General features: G+C 45.5%; 1 protein-coding gene across 1 annotated transcript in view; it reads left to right on the forward strand.

Annotated features, from left to right (window-relative positions):
* Positions 1–21,555, forward strand: part of TRAP1 (TNF receptor associated protein 1) — a 44,311-nt gene that overhangs the window by 8,257 nt on the left and 14,499 nt on the right. Inside the window, exons 2-7 of the mRNA XM_065891863.1 lie at positions 12,891–13,055; positions 13,939–14,021; positions 15,201–15,341; positions 19,673–19,744; positions 19,988–20,148; positions 20,965–21,074. Coding sequence (XP_065747935.1) covers positions 12,891–13,055; positions 13,939–14,021; positions 15,201–15,341; positions 19,673–19,744; positions 19,988–20,148; positions 20,965–21,074 — 732 coding nt within the window. The remainder of the gene's footprint in view (positions 1–12,890; positions 13,056–13,938; positions 14,022–15,200; positions 15,342–19,672; positions 19,745–19,987; positions 20,149–20,964; positions 21,075–21,555) is intronic.

The following is a 21,555-nucleotide window of genomic DNA, read 5'->3' on the forward strand; positions in this document are numbered from 1 at the left end:
ATAGACAAAAGACCATGTGTAGTATGTGCAGAATAGGCAAATGTCCAGAATAGGCAAATCTGTAGAGACAGAAAGTGGTTGCCAGGAGCTGGGGGCAGGAGGAATGCGGAGTGACTACTGATGGGTATGGAGTTTCTTTCTGGAGTGTTAAAAATATTCTCAATTAGATAATGAGGTTGGTTTTGTAAATATACTAAAAGCCATTGAATGGTACATTTTAACTGGGTGAATTATATCTCAAAGCTGTTTTTAAAATATCTCTTATAATTTCTTTTAGTACTTTTTTTTTTTTTTCGGTACGCGGGCCTCTCACTGTAGTGGCCTCTCCCGTTGCGGAGCACAGGCTCCGGGCGCACAGGCTCAGCGGCCATGGCTCACGGGCCCAGCTGCTCCACGGCATGTGGGATCCTCCCGGACCGGGGCAGGAACCCGTGTCCCCTGCATCGGCAGGCGGACTCTCAACCACTGCGCCACCAGGGAAGCCCAGTATATATCTTTTTACTTCTAAAAAGGATCTAATTATCATTTCTGTTCTCCATCCTGACTTTTTATTTAACGATTCTCAAACTTATCTTCCATCTTAAATACCCATCACTCTCCCTCCCCAGATTTACAATGGCAAAGGACTCAGCTACTCCTCTTCTGAAGGACTTCTGGGTCACCTTTAGTGTTCTGCAATATCTAGATTAATTATATAACTTTTATATGCACTGGGAAACCAAAAAATTTGTGTGACTTTATTATTGTGGTACTCGCTTTATTGTAGTGGTCTGGAACTGAACCTGCAATATCTCCAAGGTCTGCCTAGTGCTAAACTAGCTTTACATCCTTCAGATAAACCTGCTTGGTTGTGATGTAGTATCATTTTTATATATTAATGGATTTTACTTGCTAATATTTTATTAAGGATTTCCATGATTGATATTGGTGTAGTATTTTTATTGTGTGTGCATGATGTCTTTGTCAGCTTTTGATGTTAGGGTTGTGCTGTCATCATAAAACTTGAATGGAAATAATTCCTTCTTTTGCTATTTTCTGAAACTGTAAGATTGATGTTACTTCTTCCTCATGTGATTGATAGAATTCAGTAGAAATTCTGGGCCTGGAATTTTATTTACAGAAATACTTTTGCAAATAAATTCAATTTCTTTATTACATATAAAGCAATTCAAAATTTCTGTTTCATGTGTCACTTTGGATAATTTTTTCAAGGAATTTGTCTATTTCATATAAGTTGTCAAATTTCTTGGCATAAATTTGTTCATAATGTTTCCCTATTATTTATTTATTTTTGGCTGCGTTTGCTCTTTGTTGTGGCACACAGCCTTTCTCTAGTTGCGGTGAGCGGGGGCCACTCTTCATTGCAGTGCATGGGCTTCTCAATGTAGTGGCCTCTTGTTTCAGAGCACGGGCTGTAGACGCGCGGGCTTCAGTAGTTGTGGCTCGTGGGCTCAGTAGTTGTGGCTTGCGGGCTCTAGAGTGCAGGCTCAATAGTTGTGGCACATGGGCTTAGTTGCTCTGCAGCATGTGGGATCTTCCCGGGCCAGGGATGGAACCCGTGTCCCCTGCATTAGCAGGCGGATTCTTAACCACTGTGCCACCAGGGAAGTCCTCTCTGGTAATACTTTTTATTTTGCAGTGTACTTTGTCTGATCTAATCTGGTCCTACCAGCCTTTTTATGCTTGCTTTTTACGTGGCATATCTTTTTCCATTCATTTACTTTCAGTGTATCTGTGCTTTTATATTTAAAGTGATTGTTTTGTAGACAGCATATAATTAGGTCTTGCTTTATCAATTCTGACAGTCTTTGCCTTTATAATCAAAGTGTTTAGTCCATTGACCTAAAATGTAATTATTGATATAGTCAGATTTATCTCTACCATTATGTTATTTGTCCCCTCTAATTTTTTCCTGTCTTCTAGCTTTCTTGTATTCTTTTGGATCAAGTAAATATTTTTTAGAATTCCATTTTAGTTTACTAATGCTTTTTTAGCTATACGTCTTTGCATCATTTTTTATTGGTTACTCTGGAGAGTGTAATGTTCATCCTTAACTTTTCATAGTCTGTTTAGAATTAGTATTGTAATATACCATATAAACTGTAAAAGCCTTGCAACTATATAGGTGCATTTACTCCCTCCACCCCATCCTTTATGTTACATTTGTCTTATGTATTGCCTGTACATATGTTGTAAACCCCACAAGATAATGTTTTAATTTTTGGTTTAAATTGCTGTATATATTTTAAGGAAATTAGAGAAAAATTCTTTTGTGTTTACATAGGTTATCATTTCTGATGTTCTGCATTCCTTTTTGAAGATCCAAGTTTCCATTTCATATCATTTACTTTCAGCCTGAAGAACTGTAGCATTTCTTTTAGTGCAGGTCTGCTGTTTAATACTTAAACAGCATTAAGTACCATTGTCTTTCAGCCTCCATTATTTCTGATGAAAAGTTAGCTGTCATTCAACTTATTGTTCCCGCATGTAATGTGTTGTTTTTCTCTGGTTGCTTCCAAGATTTTCTCTTTTTATTTGGTTTTCAGCAGTTTGATTATGATATGCCTAGGTGTTTTTCTTTGATATTATCTTGCTAGTGGTTCATCGAACTTTTGAATCTGTAAATATATGTCTTTGACGAGCTTTGGGGGAATTTTCCAGTTATTATTTCTTCATATGTTTTTTCTGCCCTATTCTCTTTCTCCGCTCCTTCTGGGACTCCAATTACATGTATGTTAAACTTATTTCTATTGTCCCACTTATATCTGAGACCCTGTTCTTTTTTTTTTTGCGGTACGCAGGCCTCTCACTGTTGTGGCCTCTCCCATTGCGGAGCACAGGCTCCGGACGCGCAGGCTCAGCGGCCATGGCTCACAGGCCCAGCCGCTCCGCGGCATGTGGGATCTTCCCGGACCGGGGCACGAACCCATGTCCCCTGCATCGGCAGGCGGACTCTCAACCACTGCGCCACCAGGGAAGCCCTCCATTTGGTTTTTAAGCCTTCTAGTTAATTTGTAACTTTCAGACATGGTTTTTTTTTTTAACTTCTTTATTGGAGTATAATTGCTTTACAGTGGTGTGTTAGTTTCTGCTGTATAACAAAGTGAATCAGCTATATGTGTACATATACCCCAGTATCTCCTCCTTCTTGCATCTTCCTCCTACTCTTCCTATCCCACCCCTCTAGGTGGACACAAAGCACCTAGCTGTTCTCCCTGTACTATGCGGCTGCTTCCTGGTAGCTACCTATTTTATATTTGGTAGTGTATAATGTCCATGCCACTTTCTCACTCATCCCAGCTTACCCTTCCCCGTCCCTATTTCCTCAAGTCCATTCTCTAAGTCTGTGTCTTTATTCCTGTCCTGCCCGTAGGTTCTTTGGAACCATTTTTTTTTCTTTTTTTTTTTAAGATTCCATATATATGAGTTAGCATACAATATTTGTTTTTCTCTTTCTGACTTCACTCTGTATGACAGTCTCTAGGTCCATCCACCTCACTACAAATAACTCAGTTTCGTTTCTTTTTATGGCTGAGTAATATTCCATTGTATATATGTGCCACATCTTCTTTATCCATTAGGTTGTTTCCATGTCCTGGCTATTGTAAATAGAGCTGCAATGAACATTGTGGTACGTGACTCTTTTTGAATTATGGTTTTCTGAGGGTATATGCCCAGTACAGACATGGTGTTTTCTGTATCTAGGATTTCCACTTGGTTCTTCTATTATAGTTTGTCTCTGACATTTCTCATCTTTTATTTTGAGCATATCTTACTTTATGTCATATAGTATTGTTATAATGGCTGTTTTAAAGCCCTTGTCTTCTGATACCAACATCTGGATCTTCTTGGCACCAGTCTCCATTGACTGACACTTCTCTTTAGCAGGGGTTGCATTTTCCTGATTCTCTGTATATTGAGTAACTTTTTATTGCATCCTGGACATTGTGGATGTGGCCTTGTGGAATCTCTGGACTCTTGTTATATTCCTCTGATGAGTAGTTGTTGTTTTAAAGGTGGGTATTGACCTGGTTGGCCCGCCGCTGCAAACACTTTCTCTTAGGCAGCAGCTTGACTTTTTTCCTTAACTGGGCTGCTTGCAGTTTGCCCCACATATGCATGGTTCAGGAGGTCAGCCAGAGACTTAGAAGAATTTATTCCCCAAATTGGGGGCTCCCTATCTCTGACTCGCCTTTCTGGGATTTCCTCCCTTCACTTTTCATATTCTGTGGTTTTCCAAATCTCCCCTCTGGTTCTTCAGGCCAGAAAAGTACATATTGTGTGTGTTTTCTCTTAGAGTTTTAGCCACCCCTCATTGAACCCACCCTCATTCTGTGCTGTTCCCTTCTTCCAAATATCTTCTCTCCAGAATCTGCCTGCTTTTGATTCTCCAGAGCCTTCAGGTAGTCTTTTTGTTGTTGTTCCTGTGTTCATGGTTGTTGTCAGGTTTGGTTGGTAGGATACACCTCAGCCATACAGGAAGTGGCACTTTGTGTAATAAAGACGAAAAGTGAAATTGCTGTTATCCATATCACACTTGAGAAAATGGGAGACTGTCCATTTGGAATATGTAATTCCAGAGAAACAATCAGCATATTTCTCATAGCTTAAAATAATGTGTCTGTATTTAAGGTACATAACTTAGGATGCCATTATGAAGCAAAACCATAGTAAGAACTATGGCTGATATATAAGAAAGATTTTTTTTTTTTCCTTAAGAAAACAGCAAAAGAACATACCGGGCTTCCCTGGTGGCGCAGTGGTTGAGTCCGCCTGCCGATGCAGGGGACACGGGTTCGTGCCCCGGTCCCGGAAGATCCCACATGCCGCGGAGCGGCTGGGCCCGTGAGCCATGGCCACTGAGCCTGCGCGTCCAGAGCCTGTGCTCCACAATGGGAGAGGCCACAGCGGTGAGAGGCCCGCGTACCGCAAAAAAAAAAAAGAACATACCCATTGTGTTTTGACTCATGTGCCTTCTATAGCAGGCCCCTGTTGGCAGTTGCATTTTTAATTTATGCTTACTAGTTAAAATGGCCTTGTGGATCACTACTGCCATCTGTTGGCTGATTGAATGGGCTTCTGATTGAGTATAGTGATGTTTATGCTGATAAAAAGTTTCATGATTGTAAAAAAAAAAAAGGCTGCTTCTGCATCAGATGCTTTGGCATACAGAGAAATATGTTTGTTCTTGCCTTCAGAGAATTTGATGCTAAGAAATATAAGCTTGTTCCTGCCCTACTTTGGTGAGATGTTATATATTAAGAAAAAGTTAATAGTAGAAGAAATGCCACAAGCTGGCTTGTAATAGCAGTTTTAATTTAGTAGCATGGAAAACAAGTGCTCTGAATTCATAGTAGGGAGAGATTATTGTGTACTGTGGTGGGGGGTGGGAAGGCCTGGTGGGAGAGCGGGCCTTATGCTGGATCCTGAAGCAGTTCACATGGAAAGAAGTTGGAGGTAGAGGAAGCAGCATGAGCACTGGCAGGTGTGTGTGTTGTCAGATTCAAACTATTGGTGCTTCCCATTTTGTGACCCCAAACCACCAAACAGATTAATACTAAGGCATTGTAGCTTGACACTGAGGTTTGTGGTTTTTCCTTTAGGGTGTAGGGGGAACATGAGGACAGATACTGTGCAGATAGTGTGTTTGTATCTGGTTCAGGCAGACTTACTGCACTATTGGTTTATTCTTTTTTTTTTTTTTTTCCGGTACACGGGCCTCTCACTGTTGTGGCCTCTCCTGTTGTGGAGCACAGGCTCCGGACGCGCAGGCTCAGCGGCCATGGCTCACGGGCCCAGCCGCTCCGCAGCATGTGGGATCTTCCTGGACCGGGGCACGAACCCGTGTCCCCTGCATCGGCAGGTGGACTCTCAACCACTGTGCCACCAGGGAAGCCCTGGTTTATTCTTAAAATTAGTGTAGAAAGTTCAGTTAACCTGAAATCAAATCTGTTCTTGATAGCTGTTGATTAATATAATCTTGGAATATAATGGAAAGTCTTAAAATTGTGGTTGAAAATATGAATTGCTTATTTTTTCCCTTTTCCTAACTCTGAGGACTTATATTATTCCCATCATAAACAACATATTAAATCCTTTCAAAAGTATTGTGAGTATTAAGTGGGGAAAAAAGCAAAAGGAATAGGAAAAATAAGACATGGGAAAATTGTGTTTAATCTTGGAGCAAGGAAGTCCTTTACAAACAGAAGACTAATTTCCTTAATATATAAAGAGTTCTTACAAATCAATAAGAAAAAATTCTGTAGAAAATGATCAGAGGATATCAACAGTCCATTAACATAAAGGGAAATAGAAAATATTTTAAAATGTGGATAGATGTTCCATCTTGCTCATAATAAGAGAAATATAAATGAAAACTACAGTAAAATTTTTACCTAACTGATAAGCTAAGATCCAAAAGTTTTATAACATTACCATCTTAGCAAGAGTGTGGGGTGATGCACACTCTCATAATATTGCTGGTGGGAATATAAACTGATAAGTTTCTGGAGGGTGAGTTGGCAGCATTGACCACAGTTTAAATTGGACATAACCTTGGACCTGATGATTCTATTTCTCGATGTGTACTCAAATGTATACTTGTGCATAAATTAAATGACACATGTATAGGAATATTCCTTAGAGTCCTATTTTTTATTTTGAAATATTTTTTACTTTACAGAGATGTTATAAAAATAGTACTCAGTCTTCCCTTCCCCTTTCCTTAGTTTCCCCTAATATTACTATCTTTCGTGGCCATGGTATAATTATTGAAAACTGAAATAACAGTGACACAGTACTACTCGGTAATATGCCGGTCTTACCTGACTTTAGCTGGGTTTCCCATCCATGTCCTTTGCTGGACCAGGATCCTCCATCCTGTACTTGTGTCTCTTCAGTTTGTGTTTGTCTTTCAGCACCTTGACACTTTTGTGTATATATATTTGGGTTCATCTGGTGTTTTCTTATGATTAGATCGAGATGTGGTTTTGGTGAGAACACAACAGAAAACAGGCTGTGCCCTCTCACCCCACCAGGAGTTGCCGGATGTGGACACATCTCATTCCTGATGATGGTGACTACAGTCGCTTAGTTAAAGGTTATCTGCCACTTACTTCACTGTAAAGTACTGTTTCTCTCTTTGAAACCAAGAGGGGGGATTCTTTGAGATTCTGAAGATGTTCTGTTTCTGGTGAACATCAAATCAACAATCTGTACCTGTCACAGCTGTTACTGTGCTTGTCTGATGGTGATTGTCTATTTCCATCATTCCTTATACATTTACTAATTGTAATTCTACTATAAGGAAGAGGTCCTTTCTCCTCCATTTATTTATTATTTATGTAGGTGTGGACTTATATTTATTTTGTTCACCAGCTGACAGTCCCCCACTGTCATTATGTTGTTGCTCAGGTTGTCCTAGATTTTGTCACCGGGAGTGCCTTCCGCTCAGAGCCTGTGCCCTCTCAGCATGTTCCGTCATCTGTGAGTCCTTCACTTTCTAGCACCACAGGTATTCTGGGCTCATCTGGTGTGTTCTCCAGTGGTCTAGATTCCTTTTATTGGAGAATGGTATTTACAAACCAAAGATCTGGGTGCCAGGGAGGGTGACCACACACCCCAATTTGCCCAGGATGAAGGCATTTCCTGGGATGTGGGACTTTGGGGTGGCAGGTCCGAGACAGGTGCTCTCCCTGGTGCCAGGTGTGCTCACTGCTGCTTGGGTGTCCCCAGACACAGCCAGGAAGTATGCGTGTGTGTGCACTGTCACCCACATGTATGCACCTTGGTGTTTATTTCTACACTGACACTGATGCCTCTATTTGCAGCACAGCAGGGTTCACCCTGGCCTCCCCCTGCCCTTTCCTGACTCCTTTCTCCTGACTTGAGTCACAATGTACTCACTTGCTTGAGCTTAGTATATACACAGAGCAGTTTGAGAATTGCTACCGCTTCTGCTACAGTAATAGTATGCTGTCCTTTTTGAGCCCAGCTTTACAATATACAGTTGACCCTTGAACAGTTGACCTCTGAACTGTGAGGGTCCGCATATTTGCGGATTTTTTTCACTAAGTAGGTACTGCAGTACTACACAATTTGCAGTTGGTTGGAATCCACGGATGTGGATATGCTTGTGTTGGAGGGCCAACTACAGAGTTATACTTGGATTTTCAACTTCACGGCGGGTGGGGTGGAGGGTTCTGTGCCCCACCACCCCCGTTGTTCAAGGGTCACCTGTGCAAAGTACTGGTTTTTTTCTTTTTCCCCAAATGCTGTTTTCTAAAGTCACTTAGGTTCTTTCAGGGCAGTTATGTTATTCATAATATAGTTTGCACATTTGTTACTGTTTGTATTTAGTTTTTTGTTCTCCACACACCCTGGTTGCTCTTAACTATTTACTTTTTGGGTATGTGAAACATTACCATGGTTCTAAGAGTCAGAGGGAAAAGGGATACTCAGAAATTCACGTTCCCCTCAGCTCTGCTACGCCATTCCCAACCTTCTTTCTCCATTCTGTTCCCACACATCTGTTATGGGTCGAATCATGTGTCCCCCAAAAGATGCTGAAATTCTAACCCTCAGGACCTGTGAATGCAATCTTATTTGGAAATAGGGGCTTTGCAGAAGATCAAGTTAAGATGAGGTCGTTAGGGTGGGCCCTAATCCGATATGACTGTGTCCTTATAAAAAGGGGAAATGTAGATGCAGAGGCAGACACGAGCAGAGGGGAGACGATGTGAAGTCACGAGGAGAAAGTGGTCATCTCTAAGCCAAAGAATGCCTGGGGCTCCCAAAGCTGGGAGAGAGTAATAGAACAGATTCTCCTTCACAGCCTCAGAAGGAACCAGCCCTGCCAACACTTTGATTTTACACTTCTAGCCTTCACAACTGTGAGATGATAAGTTTCTGTTGTTTAAGCTGCCCAGCCTGTGGTGCTTTGCTACAGCAGTCCCAGGAAATTAACAGCCCTTGTAACCAGTTTCTTATGGCTTAAATTGTGTGCCCCCAAAAGATACGTTCAAGCCCTTACCTGTGAATGTGACCTTATTTGGAAGTAGGGTCTTTGCAGGTATAATAAGATGAGGTCATATTGGTATAACTGACCTTTAGAAGAGCGAAATTTGGACACAGAGGAGACACACATGGGGAAGAGAGGGCCATGTGATGACAGAGGCAGAGAGTGGAGTGAGGCAGCCCCAAGCCCAGGGCTGCTGGCAATACCAAAAGCCAGGAGAGAGGCATGGACAGACTGTCCCTCAGAGCCTTCAGAAGGAATCAGCCCTGCCAACACCTTGGTTTTCCACTTCTGGCCTCCAGAACCGTGAGAGATTAAGTTTCTGTGTTGTAAACCACCTTGTCTGTGGTACTTTGTTACGGCAGCCTTAGCAAACGAATCACAATCTCATTAGTTTCTCATTTATCCTTCCTGTTTCTTTTGCACAAAAGAGTGGAAACCTGGATATTTTCCTGTATCTCCTTTCTTCCATGAAGGGTAAGCATGCAATCAATAGATAACTCTTTATCACTTTGGAGCATTATTTTTAACAGCACAAGACTGGAAACAGTTTAAACATCCATCAGTTGAGCGCTAGTTAAATACTTATCCATTACAGTGGAATATTATTTGCTCACTAAAAAGAATAAGCAGCTTTATATGTACTAAAACAGAGTGATCTCTAAGATGTTTTTTTTTAAATATATATATATATATATATTTATTTATTTATTTATTTATTTGGCCATGCTGGGTCTTAGTTGTGGCATGCAGGTTCTTTTTTAGTTGCAGTATGACAGATATAGTTCCCTGACCAGGGATCGAACCCAGGCCCCCTGCATTGGGAGTGTGGAGTCTTTTTTTTTTTTTTTGCGGTACGCGGGCCTCTCACTGTTGTGGCCTCTCCTGTTGCGGAGCACAGGCTCCAGACGCACAGGCTCAGCGGCCATGGCTCATGGGCCCAGCCACTCCACGGCACGTGGACCGGGGCACGAACCCGCGTCCCCTGCATTGGCAGGCGGACTCTCAGCCACTGCGCCACCAGAGAAGCCCCTGGGAGTGCGGAGTCTTAACCGTTGGACTGCCAGCGAAGTCCCTAAGATGTGTTGTTGATTAAAATATTTATACACAGAAGACTGGAAATTAAAAAGTGTGCCAGCCATAATCCAGTAGCCCCTTCCCCCCATATGAGAGCAGGTTTAGAACAGTTCAAGGAGTCTGAAAATGAGAGGAGCCCTTAGCCTCTGAATTGTTCTATTTTGTGTGATTTCTGGTTTCCTTTGGGGTAGGGATGGTTTACAGCTAACCATGAGGAAATGCAACCTGTTCTTTCCTGATGGGACTGAAAGGCAGATGGCGAGGAAAGGACCATGAGCAGAAGGGCAGGACAGGAAGTGGGGATAGGGGTCAGTTCAACAAATGTATGCAAGTGGAGCGGGTCAGGAGTCCTTCTTCCAGGGCATGGGGTGTCAGCAGGCCTGCTGGACTGGGGAGGAAGGAGGTGAGTTCCGGAGGTTTGGGATGTTGCTTAGTGGAGAGCCTGGAAGACCAGCCTGAAGCATTTGGAATTGATGAGGTTGTGTTCAGGAATAAGTCCTCAGAAATCAGAAATAACAAGATGGAATTGGTGTCAGAAGAATAACATTTTGAAATTTAAGGGATGGGTTGCAGGGAACAGTGCTGTAGGCAGGAAAACCTGCTCAGAGGCCTTGGACCGGGAGAGCTGGGGGAGGTCTGGGGGGACAAGGATAAGTGCTTCATGCATATCACTGTTGGAAGAAGACTCAGTATGATCCCCTCCTCCCCACTGTGTCCTTTCCTGAGGCCACGTGATAGGGAGTGGTTGCCGATGAAATGTGGTAAGAGGAGTATTAGATGTAAGAATTTCTAAAATGCTTTCAGCATCTTCGTGCTTATGTGGAGGCATGGTCAGGAACACCACCAATCTGTGCTTACCGAGCTTTCTGCCCCTCTTCTTCTGGGGGACCTCCCCCATCACTCCGACTTACGGTGGCCCAAACACTTTCATGTCCAGAGTAGTGCTCAATGGAGAACTAGAATCCAGAATCCGTCCTGAGGCCCAACCCGGGTCTTGCATCCCTCAAACATCTCTCCTTTATCCCAGTCTCACTGATTTCATCCTGAAGTTCTACTGTACTTTAAAGCAGAGGGTTCCCAGCTTTTGTGGGGAACCTGTTTATGTCTCCAAATGTGGCCAGGAGCGCTGTCCCTGGGAGGGGAGGCAGCTTGGGGTTGCCCATAGTCCACTGGCATCATTCGCCCTGCATCAGGGCACCAGCTGGGATCACAGGGACTCCAGCACCCCCACCTGGCCTGGTGCAGACTGTTTGTTAAACCCTCTAACCAAATACCATTTAATTCCAGAAGAAATACTCCAGTTGTGGGTTTTTTGTTTTTGGTTTTTTTTTAAGCTGTATGGATAAGGTGAACAATACAGTTAGGCCAGAGAATTAAATATCAATATTTAGATTGTTTGGAAATTGAATATTTTCTGAAATGGGGTAGTTTTAAAGGTATTCTGCGTAGAGGTAAAGGCTAACATCGTGTTATTTATAAATCCAAGAATAAGCTTAAAGAAAATGCAGATTTTTATACCTTGTAGGAATGTAGAAGTCAATATGTTGATTTTTAAACCTACAAGTTATTTCTGGACATTCTAAATCATTCCTTTCTGACTGTCACATGTATGTAGTTACATAACAGGCAGCTGCAGTTTGTTATGGCCTAGACTTTCACATGGAGTGTCTTGTATGTCTGACCTGTATCCTTGAAAAGGTCGGGCCTTAAGTGCCTACTGAACAATGCCAGTCCCCAGCGAGTGTCTTCAGGGGCTGCTGGTGAGGACTGGCTCCATCCTGTCGGTTAGAGTGGAGGTATCTGCACGTGTTTCTTTTTTTTTTTTTAATATTTATTTAAATTTATTTGGTTGCGCCGGGTTTTAGTTGTGGCAGGCGGCCTCCTTAGTTGTAGCGTGTCAACTCTTAGTTGTAGCATGTGAACTCTTAGTTGCAGCACGCATGTGGGATCTAGTTCCCTGAGCAGGGATCAAACCCTGGGCCCCCTGCATTGGGAGCGCAGAGTCTTAACCACTGCGCCACCAGGGACATCCCTTTGCATGTATTTCTGTAGCGTCTGTCAACCATACCAGGCTGGGGACAGCAGTGTCAAATGGAAGGGTTTTCCTTCTTCCCTTGCAGTGGTTTCTTGGTCCACTGTGCTGAGCAGGAAGTTACAGAAAAGCAACTCAAGAGACATTGTGAATCCCCTTCCTGATTGCAAAGTAGAGGAGATCATCCCCTGGTTTGCAGTTTTTAAATACACTAATTTTTAAAACTCTTTGACAGTTTTGGACAAAAAGGGAAAGGAAAAGAATCAGCAAAGATTCTTTAGAAGATGATGAGACTGTTTGAGAACATCAACATTTTAAAATTTGGCTCCCTCTTAGGGGTATTTTTTCTCCCTTTTTCCATGTTAGTTACACCGTAAGAAGACTGGCCAGCCTGTCGTTATTTCCGGCTCCTGGAGGGGCTGTGAGCACTGAGGCGTGTGTGGGTTTGTGCACGATCTCACTGGGGGACGTAAGTGGGAAGTGGTGTCAAAAGGTCCCTGCCCGTTCCTGCAGTTCTGCCCCAAGTTCTCATATGTTCTTGGTATTTGCCACGTGTGAGGATATGTTACCAGAACTACCTGCCAAAATACTGGCTAGCTGCACAGCATTTGTCACTTCTGATTTCTCCTGGGGGACACTGGGTCTTTTGCGCAAAAGCCTGCCTTAAAGAATTCCACGTTAGCATCTGCCAGACGTGAACAAATTAGGATTTTCTGTTTCTGAAGTCTTATTAACTCTCATTCTTTCTCACATTTGTCTTTTCAGGAAAACCAGTTCTGTGTCCTTGGAGGCCCCCAGCCCAGTCCTGGAGTCCCAGGCAAAACCTGGCTTCAAGCTCCCACGTTGGACGGTGGTTCAGCTCCCAGGCTGCTGAGGACCGGAAGGAGGAGCCCCTGCACTCCATCATCAGCAGCTCGGAGACCGTGCAGGGTACTGTATGTAGCTGCGTTTGGGTCCAGGAAGTCTTTGTTGGCTCGTTGCTGGCTCATGAGGGGAAGATTTTGAGGCAGAAGCAATGATTGATAGAGCCACCCACTCGCTTCAGACGAAGGAAGGTCTTGGTTGGAGGGAGGGTTCCCCAAAACAATGCCTCCTGCGTTTCCGGCTTCTCAGGAACTTCTGACTTCCATCCTGGCGTATCTTGCCCCCTCTGGTGGTCACCCGTGAGTTCGCACGGGGCCCCTTTAAAGTGGTGATTCACAGCACATCTGCTAATAATCATGGAAGCAGGATGCAAACTCAGTGTTGGCCCCACCGGTGAAGGACTGCAGTCCGGCTTGTCCTTCATTCCTGGCAAGTGTGGAAGGCAGTCTCCAGAGCCAGTCCTGCAGTGGGTCCATTTCTGGCTTTCAAATGAGACGACAACAGAATATTTGATGTTTGGGTTAAGAGGAGAAGTGAGGTTTTCTTGTTATTTTGCTCTCTAAATGATCAATTTGGAAACCACTGTATTCAGGAATAGAATCCAGGGTCTGGTTGTTAGAGCCAGCTCGCCTCAGGACTGGGTAAAGTGCCAGCCTCGACAGCCCCTGGAGGTAGCCCGACCTGAGGCCTGCGGGCTGTGGGGAGGGAGGCAGGTGAGGGCTTGTGCCCCTACGCCCCTTTCTGCGGGGAGAGGGAACCACTGGTTTGTTCCACTCCCAAGACCTCCTGCCTGAGGCCCAGACACTTGGTTTCTTTCTTTTTTGTTCGCTGTTTTGAAACATGTTTAAAACTCCTTACCTTAAAGATGTTTTTGAATGTTTTACGTAGCATATTCTTCCACGAAAAAAGACATTAAACTTTATTGATTGTGTCTGCAATTCATTACTAGGTTCTGTTTCCAAACATGAGTTCCAGGCTGAGACAAAGAAGCTTCTGGACATCGTTGCCCGTTCCTTGTACTCAGAAAAAGAGGTGCGGTACCCGCTAATCACTCCCGGCACTCGCAAGGTTTCTTTTGGCAAGACTGTTTCTATGCTATTCTGGGGAGGTGCCAGCTAGTACATTAGCTGTGAAAATGCATTAAATTTGGACAGGTCCTGATCTTGGCTACCAGTGAGTGTATTTTTACCAAAATCTTTTGGGTTTCATGGATAACTATATGCAGGTGATTCTTTGAGCCAGATTGAACCTGGGAATTAATGAATTTTGCTGATAATTTAGAAGTCCCTCAGGTGTTGCCGTGGGGTCCTGCTGAGGTCCATCTCTGTGGTGTTGTTGATGTGTGCTGAGGCCCTGGGTTCACGCCCCTCATCACCTGGCATCGCCACCTGTGGTCTGTGGGGGTGTTGGGGCTGAAGGAGGAAGACCCTGGCCCAGGGTGGAGTAGAGCAGGGAGGAGCTGCCAAGGACCTTTTTGAGGAGATGAAGCTCAAAATGATGAAGCTCAAGGGTGACAGGCCATGGTGAACCATCGTTTCCATGCTCATTTTTGCTAAAATGCAAAGAATTTGAGAAGGGTAAAGCACAACTTTCCAAAATGAAAGGACTTTTCAGGGAATATTTCCAGGTCTCGTCCTGTTAAATTCTATATTCAAGTGTCCCTGTGACATCCGGCTTCTGTTCTCTTGGGGTCAGGCCACGCCTCCTTCCCTCTCCCCATGACTGTAAGTGGAAGGTCTGTCGCTGGTAAAGGGCTTTACAAACACGGGTTGGTAGTTGGGTCTGTGGCCCATTTTTCTCCTGAACATGGTAGGTCTGGTTTGTGATTAGATTAAATGAAGTCAGTGAGTCCTTCGTGGAGTAGAAAAAATATGTTTTGAGGATATTTTGACATCCCTGGGCAAGAGTTGAGAAAGAAGTTGTCTCACAGGGTCCTGTTCGGAATTAACTTAACAGATTGACACCTAACTCCAGGTTTGATGTTGAGGAAGGAGCAGTAGAGTCAGAGTCGACATAAAGTTGGGTCATGGCAATGTGATCTAACTTCAATCATTCTGTGAGCTGCCCTGGAGAAACTGCCTTTAAGGAAAGCAGGACATCTTTCTGGTTAAACAGTTCTGTGGCATTTCTCCCCCAGCCTGTACCAGTTGCTGCAGATGCTGCTAACCAAATAGGTCCTGCAGCGTTGGCATCTTCTTTCCATTTCCATAGGTGTTCATACGGGAGCTCATCTCCAATGCTAGCGACGCCTTGGAAAAGCTGCGTCATAAGCTGGTGTCTGAAGGCCAGACGCTGCCGGAAATGGAGATTCACTTGCAGACTGATGCCGAGAAAGGCACCATCACGATCCAGGTACTTCATCCAAGTGTCTCGACGCGGGGCACGCCACCTTGCCTCCCATGCTGGTGACCGCCAGTGCCTCTCCACCCGCTGGGATGGGGGACAGGCTGCCTTTTCGTCATGGCTGTAGGCTCCTAGTAACCTGCTGACCACCGTTACTGTTAATTTACTATAAAAACACTCATTCAGGGCTTCCCTGGTGGCGCAGTGGTTGAGGGTCCACCTGCCGATGCAGGGGACACGGGTTTGTGCCCCAGTTCGGGAAGATCCCACATGCCGCGGAGCGGCTAGGCCCGTGAGCCATGGCCACTGAGCCTGCGCGTCCGGAACCTGTGCTCCGCAACAGGAGAGGCCACGGCAGTGAGAGGCCCGCATACTGCAAAAAAAAAACCCAAAAACCCCACTCATTCAACATAGAAAATTTAGAAAATACAGATACGCAGAAGAGGAGATGTTTTATTTATTTATTGTTAAATTTTATTGAAGTATAGTTGATTTACAGTGTTGTGTTAATTTCTGCTGTACAATGAAGTGACTGTTATATATTCTTTTTCATATTTTTTTCCATTCTGGTTTATCACAGGATATTAAATATCGTTCCTGTGCTCTACAGCAGGACCTTGTTGTTTATCCATCCTATGTATAATAGTTTTCATCTGCTAATTCCAAACTCCTATCCATCCCTCCCCACAATCTGCCCCACAACCACAGGTCTGTTCCCTGTGTCCGTGATTCTGTTTCTGTTTTGTAGATAGGTTCATTTGTGTTGTAATTTACATTCCACATGTAAGTGATATCATATAGTATTTGTCTTTCTCTTTCTGATTTAACTTCACTTAGTATGATAATCTCTAGGTCCATCCATGTTGCTACCGATGGCTTTATTTCATTATTTTTTTATGGCCGAGTAATATTATATATATATATATATATATATATATATATATATATATATATATAATATATACCATATCTTTATCCATTCATCTGTCAACGGACATTTAGGTTGTCTCCATGTCTTGGCTATTGTAAATAGTGCTGCTGTGAACATAGGGGTGCATGTATCTTTTCGAATTATAGTTTTGTCTGGGTATGTGCCCAGGAGTGGGTTTGATGGATCACATGGCAACTCTAGTTTTCTGAGGAACCTTCATACTGTTTTTCATAGTGGCTGCACTATGGGCAGGGAAAAGTGGTTCCCTTTTCGAAGAGGAGAAAACTTAAAATCACCCCATCATTCAAAGATAAATACTGTTGACATTTTAGTATGTGTCTATTTAGGGTTTTGATCTATGCATTTGTCTACATATCTAAACAGATTTTTTTTTTTTTTTTTTTTTTAATGGTACACGGCCTCTCCCTGTTGTGGCCTCTCCTGTTGCGGAGCACAGGCTCCAGACGCACAGGCTCAGCGGCCATGGCTCACAGCGGCCATGGCTCACGGGCCTAGCCGCTCCAGCATGTGGGATCTTCCCAGACCGGGGCATGAACCTGTATCCCCTGCATCAGCAGGCGGACTCTCAACCACTGCGCCACCAGGGAAGCCCTAAACAGATTTTTAAAAAATTTTTTGGCCACGCCACGAGGCTTGTGGGATCTTAGTTCCCTGACCAGGGATTGAACCCACGCCCTTGGCAGTGAGAGCACGGAGTTCTAACCATTGGACTGCCAGGGAATTCCCTAAACAGATTTTTAAATGATATATTATTTTTTAATATACAGGTGACCCTGAATAACACTGGGGAGGCGGGGACAGACCCTCCCCACAGTCAGAAATCCACATATAACTTCTAGTCTGTCCTCTGTATACCCAGTTCCTCCACATTTGCAGGTCTCCCTACGCAGTTCCTCTGTACCCACTGTTCCACATCCACGGATTCAACCAACTGCGGGTCGTGTGGTACTGTAGGTAGTACTTGCTATTGGAAAAAAATCTGTGAATAGGTAGACCCGCATAGTTCCGATCCGTGTTATTCAAGAGTCAGGTGTAACTCTTCACATTTTTTAAAAAATTTATTTATTTTTGGCTGTGTTGGATCTTCGTCACTGCACACAGGCTTTCTCTAGTTGAGGCGCATCTTCGATGCGATGCGCGGGCTTCTCATTATGGTGGCTTCTCATTGCGGAGCACAGGCTCTAGGCACGCAGGCTTCAGTAGTTGCAGCGCGCAGGCTCAGTAGTTGTGCCTTGTGGGCTCTAGAGCGCAGGCTCAGTAGCTGTGGCACACGGGCTTAGTTGCTCTGCGGCATGTGGGATCTTCCCAGACCAGGGCTTGAACCCGTGTCCCCTGCATTAGTAGGTGGATTCTCAACCACTGCGCTACCAGGGAAGCCCCACGCTTTTTTTTTTTTTAGCCCCACACTTTTAACTATACTTACACTCTTGTGATGCGTATTTCCCCATGTTATTGAATATTCTGTGGTACTATATTTTAATCACAGCCCGGTATTTGGATTAACAGTCTTACTTTAGACACAGCAATAGTTTTGGCGGCTGTTGTAACCTTTGAGCAGTTTAAAGTCAAAGAGTTAGAAAGGCAGAAGTGGGGTTCATCAGGCAGTGGGCCTGAGGGCCACCACGTTCCCGAGACAGCTGCTCTAGAACCTGCTGGCTGGGATTATGGGGCGGCGGGGGTGGGGGGGTTGTGGGGCGCGTATCCTACGGAGTGGAGGGCCTGCCTCCATGGACTCTGCCTCTTCCCAGCAGGCCTGGTTTCGCTTCTCAGAATTGCTGCTGGTGTCTGGTGCTCTCTTGTTCACTTCTTTGCTCTGCTCTGTGCATGTGTGTGCCTTGCTTGCTGCTGCTGTTGTTTTGAGAAGCTTTATTGAGATATGATTTTTACATATAATCAAGTTCCCCAAGTTCAAGTGTACAGTGTGTTTGGACCAACATACACAGTCATGGGACCACCCACACCACTGATGTCATCACCCCAGTATTCCCTGCCTTTCCCAGCCCTTGTCAGCCACTGATCTGCTTTCTGGCACTATGGTTTTCTGTTTTCTGAAATTTCATATAAACAGAATTACAGAGGAGGTAGTCTTTTGAGTCTGACTTCTTTCACTTGTCACAGTGCTTTTGAGATTCTTCTACGCTGTTGCATGTATCAGTAGTTTGTTCCTTTCTGTCACTGAGAAGTGCTCTGCTGTGTGGAGGCATCACAGTTTTATGTATCCATTCACGAGTTGGTGAGCACTTGGGGATGTTAGGAATAAAGCCACTGTGAACATTTAAGTCTTCGAGTGGGCATATATTTTCATTTCTCTTGGGTAAATACCTAGGAATAGGATTGCTGGGCTGTAAGCAAAGTGTCTGTTTAACTTTATGAGAAACTGCCAAATGTTCCCACAGCAGGTGTCCCATTCTGCGTAACTCCTGGCAGCATTTGGGATGCCAGTGGCTGCATATCCTTGTCAGCACTTGTCACTGTCAGTCTTTTTAATTTTAGCCATTCTGGTGAGTGAGCAGTATATTTCATTGTGGTTTTAATTTTCATTTCCCTAATGATTAATGGTGTTGAGTGTCTTTTCATGTGTTTGCCATTCGTATATCTTCCTTGTGAAATGTCTTTCAGATTTTTGCTCATTTTTAATCAGGTTGTTTGTCTTTTTATTGCGTTGTAAGAGTTCTTTGTATATTCTATATACGAGTCCTGTATCAGATATACTTTCGCAAATATTTTCCCCTAGTCTGTGGCTTGCCTTTTTATTTTCTTAGTAGTGGCTTTTGAAAAGCAGAAGTTTTTAATGAAATCCAGTTTATCACTTTTTCCTTTTATGCTTCATGCTTTTAGTGACCTATCGAAAAAGTCTGCCTATTCCAAAGTGATAAAGATTTTCTCCTATCTTTTCTTCAAGGTTTTACAGCCTTGGCTCTTCAAGGTTTTACAGCCTTGGCTCTTACACTTAGATCTGTGATCATTTTGTTTTTATGTAAGGGAACGGCTAAGAGTTGTTTTTCGCCTGTGGCTGTCCCATTGTTTCTGCACCATTTGTTTTTCCTTTCCCCAGTGATTTGTCTTGGAACCTTTGTCAAAAATAACGTGACACTGTCTGTGCACCTCTTCCTGGACTCTGTTTCGTCCCTTTAATCTATGTGTCTATCCTCTAGTGAGGTTTTCTCCAGTGAGGCCTGGCTGACGTGGCTGGAATTCGCCTTTTCTGGTGACAGTGTTCTTACTTTGCTGGGCCCGCCTGGCAAGTGTAACTGATGTGCTCCTGCTGGGTGTCCCCACACATCCATCCTGGCAAGTGTAACTGATGTGCTCCTGCTGGGTGTCCCCACACGTCCATCCTGGCTCCCTGGTGCATTCGCTTGGGTGCTTAGCTTGTCTCTCTCCTCAGGACACTGGCATCGGGATGACACAGGAGGAGCTGGTGTCCAACCTGGGAACCATTGCCAGGTCGGGGTCGAAGGTAAGCCCCCCGCTGCCCTTTCATCAGGTGCTGCAGCTGTTCCCCCTCTCAGGTTCGAGGGTCTCCCCTCAAAGGGCAGTTCTGACCAGAGAGGGTAGGTCCCAGACGCTCTGGACACCAGCTTCAGAGGAATGTCCTCAGGCACGAGCTTGTTGGCATTGGGGACCCTTTATCACAGGATTTCACTGTGTCAGCAGGTCTCCGGGGCAGGGCCGCCTCCCTCTGACCAGTCTCACCCCACAGGCCTTTCTGGATGCACTCCAGAGTCAGGCGGAGGCCAGCAGCAAGATCATCGGCCAGTTTGGAGTGGGTTTCTACTCGGCCTTCATGGTGGCTGACAGAGTCGAGGTCTATTCTCGTTCGGTGGACGCAGGCAGCCCTGGGTACCAGTGGCTTTCAGACGGGTAAGTGAGCAGGTCCCACGTCACACACGGAGTGTCCCCAGGCCCTGGGGCCATCGAGGCAAGTGTCGCCTGCTACGCAGAGGGGGACTCAGCTGGAGCTCGCAGCCTGGTCTGGGAAGCCAGGCTCCTTGGAAAGCGCCAGTGCGCCATCCTGGGCTTTTCATGGGAGGCCTGAGCCCCACACTCAGGGAGCCATTACTCTTTTTTGCTGGGTGGGTCCCCGCTCTGTGCTCCGGGGCTGGTGCCTTTGTTCTGAGGGCACGTCCCTGACTCCTCATGGGGGTCAGGGTTTGGCTCCCTGGCTGCCCCACCTCCCGCCGTCTCTACCGTGTGCTGGGCCTGCGATGTCCAGGAACATCTCAACTGTTCGTGGAGGATGGCACCCACCATAGCCAAGGTTAAGTGTTTATCTCACAAGTCCCCAAACTTCATTTCTGAATCCTGCTTTCCCGCAGGAAAAGTGAAAGTGGGGCCCACAGTCACCAGGGCCGAGGGATCGACAAGGTGCCCCTCGTGTGCTTCTGCTCTTGGGAGGAGGCACCTGGCCAGGGGTCCGGGGTGCTTGGAGTTAGCACAGGATGGGGGTCTCCTCCCAGAGTCTGGTGCTCACCTGGCCACTTCAGGGGAATGTGAGACTGAGAGGTTGTGTTCAGGAGCGGGGAGCCCTGCGCCCCAGCCCCAGCGGCCACTGTCCCTGGCGGAGGTGTGATGGCCTGGGGCACACTCCAGCTTCCTTTCTATGCAAGTCCTGCCTGCCACGTGGGACTTCTCAGCACTGACAGGCAGAACTCGCCTTCCTTCTCCCGCGTGTCTTAGCTCTGGGGTGTTTGAAATCGCCGAAGCCTCAGGAGTTAGAACCGGGACCAAAATCATCATCCACCTCAGGGCAGACAGCAGAGAGTTCACCAGCGAGGCTCGGGTTCGAGGTGAGCAGGAGCCTGGGCCTCTGGGGACGTGCGCGCGGGTCAGTGCAGTACCTCCTGCCACTGCGTTTTAGGACATTTTGGGGCGGGGGTCGCAGGCGCAGGGCTGGCCGTGGGTTGGGGCAGGGTCAGGTTTGCCTTTCTCCTTTCGAGCAACACTGTGCGCTTGCTGGTGGCGCAGGGTCCTGTGCTTGTCCTGCCTGTGCTGTAAGATGTCACCAGCCTGCCCACCCAGCCTGAGTCCAGGCTCCCAGACAACCAGAGCGGGTGCAGCTGCGAGGCGCTCCTCTCTGTCCAGGTCTCACTGGATGCTACTGAAGGTGCCCAGTGCTCTTCAAGGGGTCACGTTAGCCCGTGAAACCCTGCTTATGCCGCCAAGAAGGCATCATGTATCATGGTGGCCTGGGCCTCGAGATCCGGTTTGGGAGTGAGTTCTGCTCCCTGTGTGCGGGGAGGGCAGGGACGAGGCCTCCCAGAGCTGTGT

The sequence above is a fragment of the Phocoena phocoena genome, chromosome 15 (genome assembly GCF_963924675.1).
Source record: "Phocoena phocoena chromosome 15, mPhoPho1.1, whole genome shotgun sequence".
In the NCBI taxonomy this organism is placed as follows: Eukaryota; Metazoa; Chordata; class Mammalia; order Artiodactyla; family Phocoenidae; genus Phocoena; species Phocoena phocoena.